The sequence below is a fragment of the Stegostoma tigrinum genome, chromosome 15 (genome assembly GCF_030684315.1).
Source record: "Stegostoma tigrinum isolate sSteTig4 chromosome 15, sSteTig4.hap1, whole genome shotgun sequence".
NCBI lineage: Eukaryota > Metazoa > Chordata > Chondrichthyes > Orectolobiformes > Stegostomatidae > Stegostoma > Stegostoma tigrinum.
Window position 1 is genome coordinate 65,560,783 of NC_081368.1, and position 23,834 is coordinate 65,584,616.

At 40.6% G+C, this 23,834-nt stretch overlaps 1 protein-coding gene across 5 annotated transcripts in view; it reads right to left on the reverse strand.

The window, feature by feature from the left end:
• Positions 1–23,834, reverse strand: part of pls3 (plastin 3 (T isoform)) — a 100,778-nt gene that overhangs the window by 30,585 nt on the left and 46,359 nt on the right. For all 5 annotated transcript variants that reach the window (XM_048544671.2, XM_048544673.2, XM_048544674.2 and 2 more), the window contains 6 exons: positions 21,034–21,146; positions 17,374–17,537; positions 11,662–11,791; positions 10,884–11,016; positions 5,708–5,789; positions 1,980–2,145 (listed from right to left, as the gene is read on the reverse strand). In XM_048544671.2, coding sequence (XP_048400628.1) covers positions 1,980–2,145; positions 5,708–5,789; positions 10,884–11,016; positions 11,662–11,791; positions 17,374–17,537; positions 21,034–21,100 — 742 coding nt within the window. In that variant the 5' untranslated portion in view covers positions 21,101–21,146. The remainder of the gene's footprint in view (positions 1–1,979; positions 2,146–5,707; positions 5,790–10,883; positions 11,017–11,661; positions 11,792–17,373; positions 17,538–21,033; positions 21,147–23,834) is intronic.

The window sequence follows — 23,834 nt, forward strand, 5'->3', positions numbered from 1 at the left end:
TCAACTCCCAAATGACTGTTGCAAACGGTCCTCAAATGTGACATTCATACCTTATCTTTCCACATCTTACACAACTGCTCTCCTTGACTTTAACTGTCCTCAGCACAAATGACGCATTTCTTGTAAGCAGTAGATCCTGAATGACAGCTTCTCTTCCAGCTAAAATGGTTTTAAAATGGAGCTGAACTGGGAGAAACTCAGGAGGAGATTTACTAACAGGGTATTTCTCTTGGCAAACACTATTTAGAAACACTGTGACGGTGCCATCATTTATTTTTAGGATCCAGGTACGGACTTTGCAAGTTAGGGCAGAGACACCCCCAAAACATGTCAATATTTGCTTCATATGGACAAGTCTGGGAATGATCACTTTCAAATGAACACACTTGTTGCCAGTTTATTTTGACATTTGAAATTTCAATTTTGAAATCAAAACCTAGTACCTTGTCCAAGCTCCATATATCAAAGTGATATGCTGGTTATGACAAAATATAGCAGCAAGTATGTTCAACGGTACTGCAGTTGTTACTGAAATTAATGACTTGCACCAACCAGGTTTGACCATAACTTCAGATACACAGCAAGACTCGTTTCTTCAAAACTGAACAATCATACAATAGCTATTCAGTCCTGTCCCTTATCTCTCAAAAAAAAACTAAAGAACTGCAGATGCTGGAAATCAAACAAAAAACAGACATCACTGGAAAACTCTGCAGGTCTGACAGAGGAAGCAGAGTTAATATTTCGGGTCCAATGGCTTTCCTTCGGAACATTTTTTGTTTCTATCCCTAATCTCCTCCAGCCCTACTATGACTTAGATAAATGGATTCCTCAACTTCCGACATTATGAATGTGATTTTTACTGCTTCACCAGTGATCAAACTTTCAGTTGCCTGGACCCTGGAATACCCTATCTTTCTCTCCTTAAAACCTACTGCCTTCACTGAACTTATGTCACTAATTCTTCCTAACTGGGCGAATGCCATTTGTTAGTTATTTGCCTTTAATGGATAAACTAAATGCATTCAATTAAAACCAAGAGTCTCACACCACAAGGAAATGCAAGTTAAGTTCCAAAAAAACCTGACCATTTGACACTGCATCCATTGTTACAAATAAAAAACCTTGTTATCTTCAATGCTCTGGTACAGATTATTCAGTTGATGTCTATTGAAACAATTAATGCCACTGTTAGCAATGACTGAAGGAGGAGCAATCAGTAGCTTCAGTATTTGCCTCACACTGACACTTACATTGACCTGAACGTAATGTGAGAAGCACCAGATCAGGTCACGTTCAAGTGCCTGTTTGGAGACTGCAATGTTAAAACTGTTCCAATTCAGCCATTTTCAGCAATAAAGTAGAAGCAAATGGTGCCATAACTTTGCTCTGTTAATGCTGCATATTCCTTCATTTCCAATGCATGTTGAGGACCTCTAAAACCAAGTGATAACTGCATTGGGTTTTCAATGTTGACCCCTGAACATAGCAAGGATTGAATATCAACGGCTTAAAAGTCAAGTACGATTCCAAATGACTCCTAGCTGTGCCGGGATAAGGTGTGAAATTGTTTAATAGAATACTGTTGCTCATTCTATTAGGCTGCTTTTCATTTCCCAGTTTTGAAATAATCATTTTACTATGTGCATTGCTACTAACAGCTGTCTTTTTCTTCCAGCCTCCCCAGAGCTGGTGGTGGCAATGGCTACAATGATTTAAACACGATTAAAAAGGAGAGGGGCAGCTTTTCATTTCGCATGCCGCAGGACCAGGTAGGAAGTAACTGCCTGGAAGAAAAATGGGCAATGATTCTTCAAAAAAGAAGAACTGCTCAATTAAAATGTCTCAACTTCCTGTCGGGGATTAGTTGCGTGGAAAATAAAATGCATTGTAAAGTCATGCTAAGTTTAATTTGATGGACATTGGTGGGGATGTGGACTGAAATCAACTATCCCTATCATTTATTAATAGAATCTTACCTTCATTTTTACTAAGTTCGATGTCAGCAAACAGCCCAATCTTGATGATCTGCCACAAAAGTCCCAAGACTAAATGGGGCTTTCCTTCTCTCAAGTCTTGTGCGCCAATATTGACAACATGACAACCAATGGCAGAGGCAGAGTTCAGAGCAAGATTCAGGTTTTCCTACGTGAATAAACAAAAAATGTTCAGATATCTTGTCAGGGTGTACAAGAAGTTCAGAACACAGTTTAATGCTCAACTGTTCTGAGGATAGACATGGCACAGAGATGAGGTACAGCGTGAAGCTGAGAAACAAAGTGATGTTCATTATCGCCAAGACCGTACTTCCTTTTCATTGTTAATGATAGCACTCAATTGGAGGACACAGCCTGAACGGAGTCAGAGTCACTGTGCTGGGATAAAAGGTCAAAACTATCCTCCGTGTCATAGTTGATGAGTGGCCTGAATGGTGGGTGGACTGTACTTAAATCTTCAGATCAATACCTTTTGTTGACAATAATTCATCCACTTGTGACTGCGTGCAAACAATGATCCAGAAAAAAAAAGTGAACTTATAGCATAAGAGTATGGTCTTCTCCAACTGGTTACCCAAAGTTCAATTCATGCAGAGGTTGATCATGCAGACTCAATTCCAGGAACAACAACAGTTCTCCAGAAGCGTGTCCAGTCTGTACATAGGGAATATAGAATCCAAACTCTTAACCACCTCTCAGCTCATTGAGGCCACCAAGCTGAAATGGTGGTTGAGTCAACATTACAACATGTCTTTGTTCCACAAACTAATTAGCTTGAGAATACACCATGGACAAAATCCAGGACCTGTCGTATTCTCCCATTACTTTCAGATTTCAAGAGGCTCATTTGAGTGTTTAGTTGATGCAGTCTGAAAAAATTTGTTGACATTCACATAAATAGGCTCACACTGAGCCTTAAACTATTCTAATACCTTGTTTTTACCCAGTTCTCACCCTACACATTTCTTACAAGATTAAAACTCAGCCAGAATGATTAGACAGTGAAGGAATGTTTCTTACACAGTATTTTTGAAATCAATACATTGCTGATGATGCAGGATTATAGTAAGATTTCATATAAATCTCAATCAGCGATGTTAAATTGGACTAATGTAATACCTTTAAACATGGCAAAATATGAGAAAATTCTTCACAGAAATATACCAGAGAAAACTTAACACTGAGCCAAAGTAGGCAATATTAGCAAGAACAGCTAAAAGCTTGCACTAAAAGCATGAGGAATCTCTTCCTTTATGAGGAGAAATGGAATACAGAGGCAAGCAAATTAACTTTACCCTTTATGGAACACTGGTTAAGCCTCACTGGGAGATCCATTTTGTTCCATTTCGAGTATCAGATGTAGGAGCAGATTTCATGATAGTGGCAAGGTTGCAGATCAGACATACAATGATACAAGTGAAAAGGGATTGTGCGCTCAGGTTTCCCTCACCTGTAAACACTCGTGATTCACTCCATTCAGATTATTTGTCCTTATCTTTTGACATTCTTAATTACCTGGAATTATCTTGCCTTTATCTCTGCCTATAAATTCTGTGCCTGTGTGATTCCCCTCACTTCACCTGACAAAGCAGCAGTGCTCCGAAAGCTTGTGATTTCAAAATACCTTGTTGGACCACAACCTGGTGTCATTCGCCTTTTGACTCTGTCTACCCTAGTCCAACACTGAATTCTCCACATCATCACAATCTTCCCTGGCAGCACATTCTCAGCTTTTGTGCACAAAAAACAAACTCTTGCCTCACACACCTCCTTTAAACATTTCCCTCTCTCACTTTAAACCTATGATCCTTAGTATTTAATATTTCTACCCAGGGGTGGGGGAAAAAAAAATTGACCATCCACCCTATTCGTGTCAGTCATAATTTTATGTACTATCAGGTCACTTCTCAGCATCATTAGTGAGCCATGTTAAAACATGTAATCTGGTTATATTCTGGGTTTATTGAAAAAAGTCAAGTTCCAAATCTCTTCCTTTGTGGGATTTGAACTCATGTCGCCAAAGAATTAAACTGGGCGACTGGGTTAATAATCTAGTAACATTACCAACACACCACCATATTTCCATTGAATAAATCATAAGGCTGAGCTACTTCCTAAAGCAGAAAAGGCTAAGTGGAGATTTGTTTTCAAAATGAGGTATTCAGTCAATAAATTGTTTTATAGAATTAAAAAAGAGAAACTGTTTCCAGTGACAAAGGCATGGAGTTAAGGTAATCGCCAAAATAACCAGAGGCAACAGGAGGAAACTATGTTTCTTGTTACGCAGCATGTCACTGTGATCCAAACATACATTGTCTGAAAGGGTGACAGATGCATCTTCATTGAAAACAGAATTGCACAAACATTTGAAGGAAAAACAATATGGAGGATCATGGATTAAGAACAGGAGGTTGGGATTAAGGGGATTGCTCTACCAAAGTGGGAACACTTTGGATTGAGCGACCTGCTTCTATTCCGCAACATCCTTTGCTGCAAAGATTCTAAGAGGTAGGTTCATGAGGTAAAACAAAGTTCTCAATTTGGAGTTCCAAAGTATAGGTAATTGAAGGCAGAGGCACCAATAATAAGGGCAAAAGGAAATGAAGAATGTACAGACAGGCAAAGCTTAGAATGGAAAGCAGGGCTGGCAGTTGTACAAAATTAAAAGGTTCCAGCAGCTAAATACCTTCAAGAACAACATTTCAGGATGGTTGCAAAATTCCTTTCTTGACCAAAAGCACTGACCTATGGCATAGCCATTTTAACAAAGGACAGCCATGATTCCCATGTAGGCAGTCTGTCAGAACCTACATACTATATAGGCAACAGTTGACCCTGCGCTGTCCACACATGGGTTCCTGCAACCTGAGGAAAATGTCTTGAAAATAAGAGTTCTTTTTTTCCCCCCAATTTTCCTTCAAGGAGAGAGAGGAACAGGGGAAGGATTCACAAACCAAAAAAAACTTGTTCCTCCCCAGTTACACAATAATGGGCAGTGCGCCATCTTATCATATCTCATGTGTACAATGTGAGGAAAGATTCCTTAGCTGATCATCCTCAATCAATGCAGCATATCACAACATCAGGCTATGAGGTAGAGTAGGTCAGAAGAACATAGGAGGAGACATGGCCCAGTAAAGCTGAACAAGTGGCGACAGATCTTTATGAATACTTTGACTGTCTGTACTTGTGTGTGGCAACAGAATGTTGCAGTTAGAAAAAGTGGCAATTGATTACAAGTATTTTTAAATTAAACGGCAAAAAATTTTACAAAATCAGTTGATTTGAACTTTATTGGGAATGGCAAGATTAATCAGAGTTTTACTCATAAGAGGATACTCAGCCAAACTCTTTAAAGTAAATAACCATTTTGTACCATTACCCTCACTTTTGCTTCAGGTCTACAGTTAAATGACAAAGAATACCGTGGCCAGGTAAGACTTTGTCTGCAGAAAAAAAAAAGTACGAAAGAGCTGACTGATCAGATGGAGTATTCCTTGACTTGATCAAGTCTCAAGTCATTCCCTCATTCTATTCTCTACCTGCATCTCGAAAATGAGGAAACAAATTTCGATCTGTAAACGGAAACCGTACAAAGTAGGAAGAATCAACTTTTCTATCAAAAAGGTAATGCATTTCCAACCATCGTTATAAACACAGAATTCCATTGTCCCAGAAATTATTTCCCATGGTAATCATTAATCTGTTACCTGAATAGTAAATGCTGTGAGTTTTTTCTTGTTGATTGTTCTTTCATCAATTGTATCTGGCACAGAGAGGTTAATCATTTTGCTGGAAGTGAAGTATAAGAACATTATTAATGGTAGACTAAACTTCCCATCATCTGATCTCTAAACAATACTGCAATTGAGCGTAGCTGACAGGCAAGCATGCATACTTTAATCCACAATGTGTTTGTGTCAACAAATTCAGACATTTTAAACCACGCCGCATAGCAAGGCTCACATCATTTCAGTTCCATCAGTCAGGTTCATCAGTACATCTGAAGTATTCATTTGCATTTTAACCTCTATCACTGGTGAAGTGTTGTGTTGCTGAAGTCACTAAATTGCATTACTTGCAGGTTAACATTGCAACAGTTGACCACAAAAGATCCCCGAGTCTCTGGTTTAGTCAAATCCTCTAAGGAAGGAATCCTGCCATCCCTTTCCATTCTAGCCTACATATCCAGTCCCATACCATACTGCAGGCTCTTAATGCTCTCTGAAGTGGCCAGCAACTGAAGAGAGCCACCAACACCTCCGCAGGGCAAGACGGAGCAACATACACGTCCCAAAGACAAGAAATGTTTTTCTTTAATGAAAAACTTACTTGGGATCAGATTTAACAATTTAGTAGGTGCAAAAGGAGAGAACTACGATCATATCTTGTATTAAGGATGCTGCAGGGTATGTGGTCAGTAGCAATTATCATCAACGCTGATTGCAATATTTGAACAAACTGCAGATGCTCTATATCCCTATCAACATTTCACTAACCTACAAAAGTGCATTTTCTTTTGCAAGTTTGTCAATAAGCTAGTTCCATTGATCAGACCCATACCTAATTGATAACCACTGGGGTTGGATCCTGCATTTGTTTGAACTGGAATGGAGCATTTGTCCCTCTCTTGGCAGTGACTACAAATCATGAGATGCTACAGCACAGAATGGCTCACTTCCCCAAAAATTTTCAGAAAATACTCCAAATGTCAGAACGATATGATAGATTTTTGCACCATCATTTTGCCAAAATTTAGGTTTCACTTGGGATAATAAACACTTAATTCTTGAACAGCATTCCAAATTGACACTCTGATCCATAGCTCAGGTCAACCTCAAAAACAGGATCGACTAGATAGCTAAATAAGTTTGTGAGGATCAGTGTCAGAAGTTCAATAAGTGTAAATGTTTGATCTCGTTTAAACATCAGAAGGCGAATCTTTGCATAGAAAATAGCAAACGCAGGTACAGGTGACAGGCAGTGTAGTAGGGACTGAGTCTCTGTTCCTTCAAGCGAGAGCTAACCCTATTTCTGGAGGCAGACTATGTGATTTGGTTAGCAGAGGGACAGCAGTTTTGCTGAGAATTTGCAAAAAGTCAGGTGTCACTTTTCACACCTGGACACAATAAAAAGATGACACACTCTCAGCTCGTCTGACTGCGCATGTTGTTGACACTCAGGTGCCCTCTGAAATAATCAAGCAAGTCATTCAGTTTCTAGAGTAATTTGGGATGAGCAGCAAATGTTGGGCTTGACATGGATGATCAAATCCCACGTAAAGAACACAAGATACAGACCAACATCCTTAGCCAAAGATCGCTGGTTCAGAACAGCAAGATCAGCTCCTCCTGTTACGCTCACTCGGTTAGCCAACAAATAAGGCCTCACTACTCTCACAGCCGATTCCCCAATGTACCTGGTTTTTCAGCCCAGCTTGATGCACACGGATAAGTGTTATGGTTGGAGGGGAAGGCTCGGGAGGCAGTTCAGTGGTCCCTGTTCAGCGTTTGCTGTGATGGTTTACCAGAATGTTGTTTCTTGATCTTCCTACTTCCAGGCGCTTTCACCTGTTCACAGGAGGCATAGAAGTACTGGTTCCCACTTATAAAGGTCTCAGGCCTATTCATTTAAAGTCACGCCCTACAGCAACTGATGGAGGGAGATGATTAGCTATGGTGTTTATGATGCTTCAAATCCAGCTCATCTGTAACTAGACCTTCTACTGCTTGCACAATCAGCTGTGTAAATACCACTCACAATGAGAGTTGGGTAACTTGCTTTTAAAGAGTGCAGAAGTCCCTCAGCAATCCAGTTCTTTGCCCCATTTCAGTCTACAATGAAAAATACAGGAAAATAAAAAAGATACAGGCTTTAACATTGTCTTGGCCACTGCTTTGCGCAGTTTTGTGTTAAATCACCAGGCACAACATGGAAAGAACAGATTCCCTGTTTGAACAAATGGAACCTGTAGAATCAAGGGCTCAGCAGTGGATGCCTGGCCAAGATACGGGAGTGTGATGGTTTTTATGAGGAGACAACAAAAGGAGTAAAGGGACTTGCCAAAAAGGTACATGACAACCTGCCATGGTGTGGCAGAATCCTACCTATAAGATTGCACATGACCAAGTGTGTGGCATAATGGAAAAATATGCCTTGGCATTTTCAGTTCTGTTCTTTAGTTAATTGGGCAAGTACATGTCCTGGAGTTTAGCAAATAATACGGTGGAGCTGGAGGAACAAGGAAGTCGATGTTTTGGGTTTACACTTTAATTATGCCACCTCCATACTGTACTGACTCAGGCTCCAGCATCTGCAGTTCTTGCTACCTCCTAATAGCAAGTAACGCTTAATGCCTGAACATTTTAGCTTGTTGGTTACAGAAATTGTGGCATGGGCTTAATTTTGTCAGTCGCTGGGACATGCCTTAGACATACTCATTAGGCTCTGAAGCATTACCCAACTTACACAAAACTTCTCTTAAATAGAAGTGAGCTAAACAGTTTAGCATTGATTTGTGAAACTCAAACCAATTTCCTCACGTGTGCAGGAGTCAAGCCACAGAATTAAACCAGGGCTTGACGGGTTAAATTTCCAGGACCAATTGCTTAAAATGAGGCTCACATTCCCTTGGTTCAGATAGTTCAGGGCTATCCAGTTGAGGGTGTTAACTAAGAAAAGGAACTTGAGAGATTCTGATTCTACACTACGTTCTCTGATGTGGGAGATCAGAACATGGGGAAATAATCTTCAAAATCAGAACCAGACATCATTTGTAGTGAAACCAGGAGACATTTCCCTCCCCCCGTCACACACAAAGGAATAGAACACTGTAGGAATCTGGATCTACCAACGTGTGCACCCCACTATGACCACCTCAAAAAAACAGAAAAGATCGAGGACGTAATAGGTCAACAGAAGTTTACGAGTGAGACAAGGGGACTTTTTAAATCCCCAAGGGTACTAAGGATATGGAGCAAAGATGAGTAATTGAAGCAGTGGTGCACATCAGCCATTATCTTTTAAAACTGTCAAAGCGGAGGAGCTGCGTCATAACAACTTAAAAAGAGAACTATGACAATGAAAAAAGGCCAACATGTTCAAGTAATTAAGGGTGGCCCTGTGGTACAGTGGTGAGCACAGCTGCCTCACAGCGGCAGGGACCCAGGTCTGACGTTACCCTCAGGCGACTGTGGAGTTTACACATTCTCCCAATGTCTGTGTGGGTTTCCTCCATATGCTCCAGTTTCCTCTCACAATCCAATGATAGTAAGTGCTGGGGAGGTATGGGGGCTGGCAGGGGCTGGGATGCTCTTCAGACGGTTGGTGCAGACTCGACGGGCCGAGTGGCCTCTTTCCTCATTGTAGGGATTCTAATGATTCAATGAACTGATGAATCTAATGCAATTATTTTTTTAAAAAACTATCAATGGGGGGAAAAGAAAAAGCTTTTGTTTTCTAAAGACCTGAACATGTTTTATGACCTTGAATACTCTCCTGACAATTTGACGACAGCAGATACCAATCACAATTTTTGTAAAGGTATTAGGTACACGTGTGACAAAGTTTTTGGAACCGTGGAGAATGAGCTAGGGTGCCATATTCATCGGATAGTTCGTTCAGAGAGCTGGTACAGCCATCAGGGTTGGAATTTTTTTTTTGTTGGTAAGGAATTGAGGTTTAATGGCTACTTTTCAGTAACAAAAAAAAAGTCAAGCTGCAGCTGAGTCTGAACAGAGTTAGACTAAATGGCCCATGAAACTACAAAATAATCTTGTCCTGCAACGTACAGCTCCTTTTCAGGGCCACATAGCTTTAAACAGAAATTGAAAACCTTATTTCTGCCAACGAAAGTTGAGGAAGACCCGTAGTGGTGTCTAGGTGACAAGCTTTCCTCACAGCGACATTTACCTGTGGGAATTATTTATTGCACGTTTTCTTCATTGTAGCACATGCTGTGAAACCAAACGCCAACAACAGATTGATCAATGTAAATGTTCAATTTTTCTAGCATTATAGCAGCAGTGGAGATTCAAAGCAAGAAGTTCCTCTCAATCAACTATCCCAACCTTTGCGATCACATTGTAATTCATTAAATGAATTTCAATTTTAAAATCAAGGATTTGGGACATCTTGAGCAGCTTGGCAAAGCAAAAGTAGTTTTTGCTTTAAACAAACATACTTGACTATGAACACACCTCTTTGCAACGAGGTCAAGATAATGTATAGATTAAGTAGTTGGAGAAAAATACCAGTGCTGACGTTATGATGCAGACAACAGGTGTTTTACAATTCTGAGGATTTCAGTTTTCAAAATGGCAAAAACCGAGTTCAAACAATGAAAAGTGACAAAAAAAAAGGAATATTATTGAACAATGCAGATTGGGGTAGAAATCTGAATTTTTCTATACTCTACTAAAGCAAAACCAAAAAACAAAAGGCAGTATGGTGGCTGAGTGGTTAGCACTGCTGCCTCACAGTGCCAGAGACCAGAGGAGTTTAGTTCTACCATCAGGCAGCTGTCAGTGTGGAGTTTGCACATTCTCCCCACGTCTGCGTGGGTTTCCTCCCAGAGTCCAAAGATGTGCAGGTTAGGGGGATTGGCTATGCTAAATTGCCCCTAGTGCCCAGGGATGTACAGGCTAGGTGGATTAGCCACAGGAAATGTAGGTTACAACAATAGTGTACGGATGTGGGCCTGGGTGGGCTACTGTTTGGAGGGTCAGTGTGGACCCAGTGAGCTGAGTGGCCTGCTTCCACACTATAGAGATTGCAAGGTTCTGTGAAAACACAGTCAAGAGCATCAAGGTACTTATTGATAAATAAAATTACAATACATTTAAAAAAGGTACTAACTGCACCAGAAGTAGAAACAATGGAACTCACCACAGTACAATGCCATTATCAACAGCTTTAAACAGAGCATCTGTATTGGGATCCATAGGTAGCACACTTTTGCAATCAGGATCAGTCTCCAAGGCTTTGTTTATCCAGTTAACAAATGCATACTTTTCTTCCTCTAATCATAGGGGGGAGGAAACAAAAGCACAGATCAATACAAAATCATATTCTTCACATTGTACTAAACTCAGGTCATTAATATCTAACTGTTAGCTTGTTGTTTTTTTTTAAAAAGAAACATTCCTTTTTTTGACCAGAAAGCTGTGTGTTACAAGTACCCAAAAACATTTGAGATTCTCAGCTAAATTGAATTTATTCATATGTTTAATTTCGCAGAAAAAAAATTAAAGTCACTCAGCTGTGAAAGTAACTGGGCAGGCCAGATAAGCCAGCCACATTGCTGTAGGTCTGGAGTCACAAGCAGGCCAGGCCAGGCCAGACCAGATAAGGATGGTAGGGATAATGGATTATCCAGCATCTGCAGTTCCCAAGATAACCAAGCGTGAAACTGAATGAACACAGCAGGCCAAGCGGCATCTCAGGAGCACAAAAGCTGATGTTTTGGGCCTAGACCCTTCATCAGAGAGGGGGACGGGGTGAGGGTTCTGGAACAAATAGGGAGAGAGGGGGAGGTGGACCGAAGATGGAGAGAAAAGATGATATGTGGAGAGGAGTGTATAGGTGGGGAGGTAGGGAGGGGATAGGTCAGTCCAGGGAAGCTTTAGCTCTGATTTACAGCATCCACAGTTCTTTTGAATTTTACCTGAATAAGAATGTTGAGTTCCTTCACTGGACTGAACCGACGTCCCACCAATGGCACAGATTCCCTCTCTCCTGTTGATGGCCATTCTGAATGTTTTAGCAACGTGACTGTTTTTCAAATCTTGAACAATCTGTGAATCAAAGAGTCATAGGAGGCTCTTATCAGCCTAACATCCATTTTAAAATGTTTCATTTAATGGCATGTGCATATGCAATAATATCACTACGTAATAATCAAATTTTGACATCAGGCTATTTTCACCCTACTCAGCTGACCTAAGTTTAACTGAAGTGATAGGCAAAACAATTCAGTGCCCATTATTTTACTTTGCTTTAGTCATCAAACCCCTGAACTGGATACCAAAGTCTTGTACATTTTTTCAACTATTAATCAACCTGTTAGTAAAATTGCTCTGCCACTGACTGTCTCATGCATGCATATCTGAAGCGACAACACCCTGAAAAGATTTTTGTGGCTCTGATGACAATTCAACTGTGCATCTAAATCTCTAGCATGTGTGTGTAAAAACAGTAGGACAAAAACAGGTTGGCAGCATTGTACATAAATATCACACAACAAAACATCCTAACTTCAGTATAACGAACATGAGTGGACTGATGTTAACATACTGCCAATTCTAATGCATTTTGTGCAATTTCATCCAGGTTTGATGCATTCGTGCACATTAAACAGCCCGTGTACATATAAGACTTGACAGAAAGCTTTGTGCTGAGATTAAAGGTGAGCTGTATTTTGAATATGTGCACACCACCACACCAATGTCATTTCAGTACCTGCAATAGCATCCACGTCCTTATTAAATCTGTTACAAGCAGAGAATAATAACTCACATGAACAGTGAAATAAAGCTTGGATATTAATGTGATGTTGAGTGCAATTTTCTCAAAATCCAAAATTTCAGAAAACTCCAATTAATTTTAAAACAAACACAACACTGGATGTGCCTCCATTTCTTGATCCTTCAGTAATCCCAGTGGAATATCCTCGCCTTCAAACGGTCCTGTTCATTGTAGAGCATATCTTTTTGGATTAGGAAACAAATATAAATTCTCACACTCAACCACTGGTTAGCCCCCAGCTCAATATTTCTTCATCCCATTCCATTAAGTGCTGCTGAAAATCAGGACTCAGGTGTACGGTTACCAACTTGACATACTTTTCTAACACTCCAAAATCACAGCACCCCTCCCTCAATACCTACTTTTGACAGGTACTGGACTTATACTACTTTAAAGGATGGTGGATATTCTGCTTCGACTACTAATCTCACTGGGAATTTATGCAAGGAATGAATTTGGTACTTATGACTGCTCCCAAAACAAAAATCCGGAGTGGCTTATATAATGTATGTGTGATTGGGTAATGCTGGGCATACCCACCTTCCTTCCAATAAAATACAAACTGCAAACAGGCATGCACTCATGCAATGAGCAAACAAGGCAAACACCCTATTGTCAAAGTCTGGATAAAATTCTCATTTTCTAGTTGTTATCCAATTGTGTATTTTCTTGGGCTAGTCATTTTTCAAGTCCCACATGATCTTGCACACATTCATGAGTTGCCATCTTCTACAGTTACACTGCTGTTATCCCTCTCCCAGGCGCTGATCAGTAGGATATGACTAGTGGTGCCCACAAAGGGTATGTAACAGAGTTCCACATTTATCAAATGACTTAAATGAAGGAATAAAGAGATCTAGCACATCAAAATGGGAGGCAGAATAAGCAATGTAAACAGGAATGGAAAGTTGCAAAGGGCCATTGATAGGTTAGGCGAATAGCTGAAAACTGGTAGATTTGTTCAACATGGGAACTTGAGCGGTTACGCTCTGATGGAAGCTATCAACTTTTTCCAGCTCACCCCTCACTAAATGACTAAAGGAATTAACCTGTTTTAATGAACACAGATTTAACATATTGACTACTGGCACAGGAACTTCATTTTGGTAGCTGATGAGATCTGTTCTACTTTGCAGTTCTGCACGCTTCCAGTGTCAACAACTTAGCAGTCCACTGTGATCATATCCATAGCAACATTTTTTTTATTTATGACCTAAATGAAAGGCTGTTAGAATTGCTGGAATCTAATGTGAGCAATTAACACTGCAACTTTTCTGGACTAAGACACTGAATATTTTTAAGCATACTTTTGTAAGATGCTCTTCGATTTTACATCCAATGTAAAACAGAGTCAGGGGAGAAAGGAATTACTCACAGTGACTGCCTCAAAGCTTTGTTAAAATGCGAATATCAAAAAGTTTCCTAAGAAAGTTCACTAAAGTAGTGTAACCACAATGTTATTCACTGATGTGCCAGCTTGAGATCTGCCATAGGAAGGGCTAACTAGAGTATGCAGCATGAAAAAGACTACATTGCATGGACATCTTGCAAGATAGAGGGAAAGATATTCTATCCCTCATAGTCATTGCCAAGGACAGTTAGATGAAGGACCAAAGTCTTGTTATTAGAGTAAAGTAACATGTATGGGTTGCGGTGTATGCTTTAGTGTAGAAATTTCACTTCTGATCTCTAGTTCAATTGTCTTTTGCCAACAGTGTCAATTTACAAATGCTGTAATTTTCAACAAATCAATGCTCTTGAGAAACTGGATTGAAACCGCTCAAACTAATGTTCTCTAGCCATCTAAGACTCATCATTTCATCAGCAAGCATGAGAAAGAAACTACTTTAAAAGGCATTAATTGACAGTGTCAGCAAATGGTGCCCCAATTTCCTCCCACAGTCACACCGAAAGGAAATTGCAGAGTTTCCTTCATTTGTAAGTTGCTGATGTTGGCACGTCAACCAGGATATGTGGGAATGACTGACATATTTTTATGCTGTAAGCGTAAATATCTTCAGTGGTCCTGATTGGCTTTCAGTTAGAAGCATGCCCCAGGACATTAAAGAAAAAAGAAAATCACACAATTACAGGGTCCGTCCTAAGCTTTGACAGCACTTGAGTTACATATTTGAAAACTGTTACAGCTTCATGCCATCAGATCTTATTTTACAGTTATACAGAAATTGAAAATATTGTGAAAGTATGTAGCAAGTACTTTATCAGTTTAGAATTCATTTAAGTCAGAGAAAAAAAAAAAGTGCGTACTGACTGTGCAGAAGACAACTCTAGAGGATTCCTCAGCTTTTTAAAAGTATCTTGACAGACAATTCATGGGGTATTCTGGGCTTGAAATAAAAGAGAACTCAAGGGCAGAGTTAATATCAAAACAATCGTTGCTGGCTTGAGAAACCCTTTAACCTTGAAGGTCCTGGGGGGGAAACAACAGTCATTATACAAGGAAACCTCCTGCATGACCACAAACCCAGCAACAGGGGAAAATTCGACAAACAGGTTAAATTATTTCAGAAGACATACAATCTAGCAGCAGGAATATGTTATTCTGCAGCAGCCCTTCCCCCACCCCCCAAAAGTCACACAACAAGAAATGGCTGATCTGTTTGTGACCGAAACACCACATTCCAACGTATCAATTGGCTTCAACCAATATGTTTGTCCAGAGCATATCTAACTTAGATTTAGAAATGCCGCAAGTTACTGCTGCGACTCGTCTCTTGGGGAAGAGAGTTCCAAAGACATGCCACTGAGAAAAGGCTTCTCTTCCTGTGTCCTAAACAGTCAATCTATTTTTAAAACTGTCCTGTCTAGTTCTAGTCCCTCCATGATGGCTGATCCTTTCATCACTGAACACATGAACAGAGGAATTAGGAGAAGCAGTCGGCAATTCAGCCCTTCGAGCCCGTTCTGACATTTAATACAATTACGGCTGATCATCCAGCTTACCAAGGTTCCTCAGGACTTTACATCCTCCAGTTAGATCACCTTCCATTCTTCAAACTCCAGAGGAGAGGGGCCAATCTGTTTAACCTTTCCTCAGGCGGTCAACGGACCAACCTTCCCATCCCAACAGTCACTGAACATGCATGTAATGCTTTTACAACACATTTAACATCTACAAAATTACATTGGCTAAGATGTCTGTACTATACATTCTTATGGAGCAATTGGTTAGGATCTGCCCAAGAGTACAAAAGGAAGATGATTTAATGAAGCCCTTCTGAAAGGAATTGGTTAACTGTCAGCCCAGATAACATCTGTAAAGCAACAAGGCAAAAGCTTTGAGTGTGGGACTAGCTGGCTTGCTTTAACAAAGCACTAGCATGAATCCACTGAGCTGATTCACCATTATTCTGCTTTATCCATTTCATGACTCTAATTTTCCTTCAGTCAGAGTTTCCAATCACACTTTTGCATCTTACTCAACACAAACTGCTCATGCAAAAGCACTTCAGTCTCCAAGTTGGACTGAACATCTTCTGAATTTTGGATAGAAAAACAGAAACTAAAAAAGCGTTGAATTGCTCAAGATACCCAGATAAGTGACTACATTTCAGGCCCCTTTGGGAAAAGGACTTATTTTCTTGGTCTTAAAGCATGGCCCTGCAAAGTCTGTGCGAAGATTCCATGAATCACTGGGGATTTGGTCATTAATTTGAATGTGGAACCAGGAGGAACAGGGGAACCTCAGCTCAACAGCTGAGCACCACTCCTTCCACTTCCCTCCTGGAGACTCCAACAAAGCAGACCAGCCTCCTCTCCCAGACCTGGTTCTAACATCTACTTCCTTGAAGCTTTTACCTCTTGGGGTGTGATTAGCAGCCCCAGCACATTCGAATTGAGTGTGGATTTGGGCCAAACACAAAGTTTTGACCTTAGCAATGGAAACCCGGGATACGTAAACAGCACAGAGGTGACAATTCCTCCAACAGATGTGTATTAAATCATTATGGAAATTTGCTAGTTTCAGCGAGATTTCAACTACTTCCCCACCTGGCAGGAGGAACTGAAAAAAACGTTTGAAGGAAAACAAGAGGAGAGTTCCTCAGCACTCACAAACAAAACGATCTGATAAACACTTTGCTCCACAGCCCAGTACAATCCACACATTCCATAGACATGTTGGAGCTAGATGCAAATCGTGCAAGTTCTGCCTAAAGCAGAACAATCATGAACCACGAACACGCAAAAATTGCTGATAAAGGAAATAAAGACTTATCATGCAACCAGAAATCAAAACAAAAAGAGGGTTTAATAAAAACGCCAAGTGTGAAAGGGAATGTGAACAGATAATGTAAAATACAAAGACCACTTAAAAAAATAATATATTGAGTAATACAGGTCCACAGTTTAATATTCCATGATTTTTCAAGCTTTTCTCAATTCTATTTTTCAGCTTCAATTACTGCTCATTCAACATTCAAATGTTGCTGCTGGATTCATTAAAAAAGGAAAAGAATGCAAAATTGTTTTTATTTACTGGGGTCACTAGCTTATTGACTGCGCGTGACACCGACTGAATAAATCATAGGAACAAGCATTCCACACTTGTACTCAAAAGATTACCAGACAGAACTGCATTGCTCTGCAGCCAAGCACAAGCATTCCGAAACAGAATTCCAAGTAAGAGCAATTAATGGTTGCTAAGTCGTTAAGAATGGAATCTTAGCTCTGCACTTGTTTTATAGGTGCTGTGGGGTCAGTCACTGTTGGATTCATTGATGTCTAACAGGGAGAACACAGTAAATAAGAACTGTGGCACCTACAGGCATGCTAAGTTATGGTCTACAATGAATTTCTATGTAGAATGAGGTTACACAACAGGGACACTTACTGAAACAAACTCATCAAAGCTGATCCTGCGGTCTTTGTTCTTGTCCCCTTCGATCATGAGGTTTTCAACGATTTCTCGTATTTTGAAGCCAGGCAATGAAACATTGGCTTCACGGAAAAGATCATGGAGCTCAGAGTCATTAATGTAGCCATTGCTGTTGAGGTCTGTACAGATAACCAAAAGTTTCATAATTAGAAATAAAACACAATGACATGTGATAGTTACCAATTTGAAAAGGCCAAAATCAGCTCAATTCCGATTTTCCAATGTGTCTAACAGATTGCACCTCCCTGGTTATCACTTAAGGTCAAAACAAAATCATAGAAGTGTTAAGGTTGCAATTACAAGCTTTGTATGTCTGCACATATGTTTTGTACCAATAAACGAAAAGTACATCTGACAGCAATGTGAAACATTCAGCACACGCGCCTACAAATGCAGCATTTAGACATTGTTTTCTTCCTGTCTACATACTTAACTGCCAAAGAAAACGTTTGCTTCATTTCATCAAGCTTTCAGAGTTCGAAACAGCATTCAGCTGAAAATGGACAGCTAAAGTGTTGCACCTCTGTATTCATCCCAGAGGTTTCAAGAAACAAAATAAAGATGGCACAAGGTATATACTTAAGTACAAACCGTAAATTGAGATCAGAAAAACAGAGGTCCACATTTCAACTCGGAAATCAGGCATTTGGAAATCTGCTATCCTTTTAAGTGACATCTGGACCATTCATTTAGTGGCTTCCCTTGGTCTTAAAAGCTCATAATGTTAGTTACGTTATGAAAGACGCAAGTTTAACCTTAAACTGAGAAAGCTTTTGAGGGTGGAGTGAGAAAGACTAATTTTTCAGGAAGCTCCTACCTACTTTTATTCATCCAGAGGAGAGCAGTAAGCCTTTTTGATGCCACAACTTCAAAATGTGTGCAGTTGAATTAGAAACAAACCAGTGTATGTGTTATAAGTCAGTATTAACAAAGTGTATTCTTGAGTCCTTCTTCCTAGTTAAGAGTGGCTGACCAGTACAAAACAAGACCCTAAAATCACAACATGCAAATTGTGCAGGTTTAATGTCTACCCGCCTATTCATTAGAAATCATCCTACAATTGAAAAGCAAGTACTCAAAGCGAGGGAGAAACTTTGAGTAGTCACCATCAAGCAAACTACTGGACTTAAAGTCTGACAAGCTCCCAAGACCAGCCTGCCTGCTTTTGTCTTAAAATAAACAGTGGCACAGGTAGTCAAAACATCAGTTAAAATCCTCAAATTTCTTGGGTTCAGAAAGGCTGGTTTGGAAAATAACTCATGCAAGTAAATTCACCATAATCCCAAAGGACCAGAGAGTGATGCTCTCTCCAAGTGAGCAAGATGACTGGTGGTGGGTTTAAGCAGAGGGTCACCATACCTCGGGTGAAGGACGTACTGGGAGAGGCAGGACCTTCATGGAGAGCCGTTATTTTGGCAACTGAACCAGTGCTGTTGATGTCACTCTGCACTGCACACCAGCTATTCAGCCAATTGAGATAACTGACCCCCAGCAAATGAAACATTTCATTAGGCAAAAGGAGAGAATCAGCAACAACCCGGTGGCTCAAAAGGCTAGCACTACTGCCTCAGAGCCAGAGAGCGGGTTCAATCCCACCCTCGGGTGACTGTCTGTGTGGAGTTTGCACTTTGTCCCCGGCGTCTGCGTGGGTTTCCTCCAAAGTCCAAAGGTGTGCCACGTCAGGTGGATTGGCCGTGCTACATTGCCCAGAGTGTTCAGGGATGTGTAGGTCAGGTGTATTAGCCACAGGAAAGACAGGTTTAGGGTCGGGAATTAGGTCTGGGTAGGATGCTGTTTGGAGGGTGAAAGTGGACTTTTTGGGCCAAATGGCCGGTTTCCACTCTATGAATTCTAGGAGGATGAAGGAAACCTGTAGATCAGTTGGTCTCACATCAATCATAGGAAAATAGTTAGAGTCAATTATCAATGTGGTTATAGCAGGACCCTGTGCACATGTGAACAGGGGAAGAGGAGGAAAAAAAAACTGATTCAACATGCTTCCATTTGATGGAAAATGGTGTTTAACTAATCTATTACAATCTTTTGAGGAAGTGAAAAGTAAAAAGGTAGATATAAAAAGGGGAACATGTGTATTCTGCATTGTGGGATTTCCAGAAGGTATCAAGAAGTTATGCTCAAAATAAGAGCTCATGTTCCAAGGGTAAAACTTGGATAAGTGGTTGATTAGCTAACAAGGATAAGTGGGTCTTTTTCACAATGGCAAGCTGTAACTTGTGGAGCGCTACGGGATTATTGCTGGATTGTAACAATTTGCAAGCTATATCAATGTCTGAACGAAAGGTCAAAATGTAAGCTTGTTAGACTTGCTGATGGCACCAAGTGCGGTAGGAAAACAAGTTGCTAAGAGTTAGTGTAGTGTAGTGTTTGCAAAAGGGATAAAGATAGGCTAAGCAAAATCAGCAAAAATGTGGTATATGGACTTTAATGTGCACTTGTCAATTTTGTTAGGTGACTGGAATATAAAAGTAGAGAGGTTTTATTATGCTGTATTAGTCTTTGGCAAGACCACAACTGGAATACTATGCACAGGTTGGTTTCCTTATCTGAAATCACAATTTCTTCAAAAGTCCTTCGTAGAAGGTTCACTCAACTCAGTCCTGAGTAAGGGGCTTGGTAGGTTGAGCCTATACCTGTTTGAATTTAGAAGTGAAGAAATCTTATTGAAACAAACTTGAACAGACTTGATAAAAAAAAGAACAAAGTTCCCTCTTGTCAGGGAGGAGGAGTTCCAGAGGACTCAGTTTAGGGTTTATGGTTTTACTTTCTCTGAGGGCTCTTAGTGTGGAATTGTCTTGCACAGAAAATCAGGGGAGGCTGGGTCATTGAATTAGTTCAAGGCAGAATTAGATAGATGGAGTGTGATCTGGACTCAAAATGTTAGCTTGCTCTCTTTCCATGGATGCTGCCTGACCCACTGGGATCTTCAGCATTTGTTGTTTTTCGAGTTAGATTGATTTCTGATCAATGCCAAAGTTAAGGGTTATGGGATGCCAACAGGAAACTGGACCTTAAACCACAACTAGAGCAGCCATACTTGTGAATGATTGAATTGCTTACTTGTGCTTTTAAGTCCAATGTTTGCAAAGGGGATTGCCATAGTGCACCAACTGTACTCCCAGTAAATTAATATAGTGCACTAATTTTAATGATCCACACACACTGGCTCAAACAACAAGTAGCCTTATGGAACAGTAAGGTCACAGCAACTTCATTTAACATTACTCCAATGAGGCACATCCCAACAAAATAGGCTTGATTTAGTTGGGTTGGCAACAGGCACGCAAACCAAGAGAGTGAGGCAAAATATTTCTATCAATTGGCAGAGTTTAAGAACACAGTTTATTATGTGAGGGAGTAGAATAAATGGTTGGTCTTTGGGGTTCAGGCAGTTAAGACCAGTAAAATTTCCACGGGCCCACCATTAGACGTCATCAAAATCTGAGAGACATCAAGGGATTAGGAAAGATTGTTTCTGACCACTTGATGGTACCATTGGTAGACACTGCTCAGCAAATAGCTATGTTTATGTAGCTCAACACGCAGTGCGCTTTGAAGAGTTAGTCAGGAAGTAGCAAACATCCAAGGACTACTCACCAACTTTTTTAAAAGCCTCGTGGAGCTCTTCTAGTTCATCCTTGGCAATGTGGGTTACGGTGTCCATTTCCTTTGCCAGCTATGTAATCCAATCTCAAGGTAGGGATTTAAAACTGCAGGGAAAAGACAGACAAACATTCAGTTGAGTGCTTAAACATCAGAACTAATTCTTTGTACTCTTCCAGCATATGGGAACTTGACAATATCTTGCTTCATCTCCGGAACTGCGCTGACAGACGACTGTCCTGTGGGGGATGCAACCAAAAAAAAGTGAACAGAATTATGGAATTGTTACACTGTAACAAGGAAAGCAGTATCTGCACTCACTCTACAAGTAAATATTTCATTGTGTATTATGCCTCTCTCACAGTGCCCTCTACACCTTAACTGCATGCTGTGTGAAAAGGTTTATACTTGTATTGCTTTTACTTATTTTGTCAATTACTTGCAGTCTGTGACCTTTCATTCTCAATCCATTCATCATCAGGATGAGTCTGTCCCCCATCTAAGACCAGAAGCCCATAAGACATAGGAGTGGAAGTAAGGCCACTCAGCCCATCAAGTCCACTCCGCCATTGAAATCATGGCTGATGGGCATTTCAACTCCACTTCCCTGCACTCTCCCCATAGCCCTTGATTCCTTCTGGAGATCAAAAATTTGTCGATCTCTGCCTTGAAGGCATCCAACGTCCCGGCCTTCACGGCACTCCGTGGCAATGAATTCCACAATTCCACCATCTACTCTGTCAGCAACTCATGAATGTGAATACCTCGATCAGGTCTCCGCTTAGTCGTTTCTTTTCAAGAGTTAAAAAAAAGTTCCAACTTCTCCAATATTTCCTCATAGCTACTTTCCTCACCCAGAAACCAATTCTCTCAAAATCTACACCCTGATCCTGAATACTTACTGATCAGCTTCAGAACTCTCGATAAACTTGAAAAGTAGTTCTAAAAAGGTGGGTCACTGGACCCGAAACGTTACCTTGGCATTCTGTCCACAGATGCTGCCGGACCTGCTGTGTTTTTCCAGCAAATTGCTTTCGTTAGAAGAAAATATCAGTCAATCCTGATCTCCAACTAAACAATGATATCCCCAAAATCAGTTACCTCCAACTGTCTTAGAAACTACAGCCACTATGGCGGAAGTTACACATAGCCTTGGTGTCCTCGAAGTGGCGACCTATCTCACGCAAGAGAAGTTATATGAGAACAGCACATTCTAGGATCTCGCAAACAACCTCACACAAGTTCTACTGATGCACAGTCCCACTCCCACCATCTTTCCTGGTAATGACATCAGCCCAAAACGATGACACTTTTTAAACAATCTCTACTTTTGTCTTTTGCACACCAGCTAAGCATCCAAACAAGCATTTTTTCAGATCGCATTACATTCCTTGGACATTCATATAACAGAATTCAAAAACAATAAAAAAAACTTATCCCACCAAAATCCTCCATTGGAGTTAGAATAAAATCAATGTCCAACTCAAGGTGGTGACAGTGTAAATAGGCCAATGTGTCGGTCCAAAGTGTCACTGCAACTGGTCTTCAACCACTTCCAGTGAAAAGCTTAACCAAACAGTCCGCTGATATTAACCTTATTCCAGTCTGGAAAATGCCAATGGTTGAGCAATTCCTGATTATTTGCTTTCACTGCAGCGGTGGGATAGGAGAGATGAAATGAATGTGGTGTCATTGCTATGTTCTCAGCTTACTCGCAAAGAGTAAACATATAATTTCCTTTGACCCTTGTGCGATCAAGATTCTTGCCAATCTCGCCGGCAAAAGCTTTCAAAAGCCACAGCATGGGAAGAGTTTAAAAAAATGGAGTGTGTACGTATCTCTCAAAAGGCAAAATCACTGAATTTGCACAAGGTGGACTTGGCCATTTCACCAAACGTCTTACCAAAACCCAAGCCTGCCATTAGTTTCAATATTCACCATTAAATGGCAACAATCAACAATCCAGGACTGGGCTAAAGATCACAGAGAAATTTATTACACACTGCCAGTTTTGAAACACAAAAATAACGGCACCGATTATCCACAGGCCAGAAAGTCAGACGGGAGCTGCACATGGCCACCGTGTAGGATCCCCCCTAGTGCGAACTAAAAACGGGCCACTCCCCCACACGTGGTACCCTCCAAAATTGTCCATTTATATCAGCGAATTGAGAGGGAGAAAAAAGTCAGATAATTAAATACGCAGTCTAACTCCCTGGAGGAGCAACCAAACTGACCTTCCAAATTACCTCAAGAACCCCTCAACTACAGTTCTCCTAGACCTCTTTACTCTCCTTCTCACCACCCAGGATCCAAACATGCCCTCTCTACCCTGCCAATTGCTAACAACCCACTTGGCACCCAACCTCACAGCTCATGGACCCACCCTTTCAGGAGGAGCTGCCAAAGTGGCTGCTTGTGAAACTGGGCCCTTGAATCACAGAACATGGCAACTACTTCTGCATAAACAGGGCATCGCTTGCCTTGCCCCTCATGATCCTGCACCAAATCCCTCTCTTACAGACAGGCATCCCTTCTCTCCTTGGTAGGAAAGAGCCAATGCCACTGGCAAATAATTAAAACTGTTTTCAAGGCAGAAGGCAACATTTTTAAAAACTATAGTGAAAAACAGCAGCTTGTCAATTCAACCTGAATACTTGCAGGTTGGTGAATGGACCAGTAATGAAGAGGCCAAAATAAATAGTTTCTAAAACTATTCCCATTTTGCTTAAACAATACGACATCAACAGAATTAATGCAGAAAAGCATTCTAAAGCTCTTGAAGGAAAGGAAAC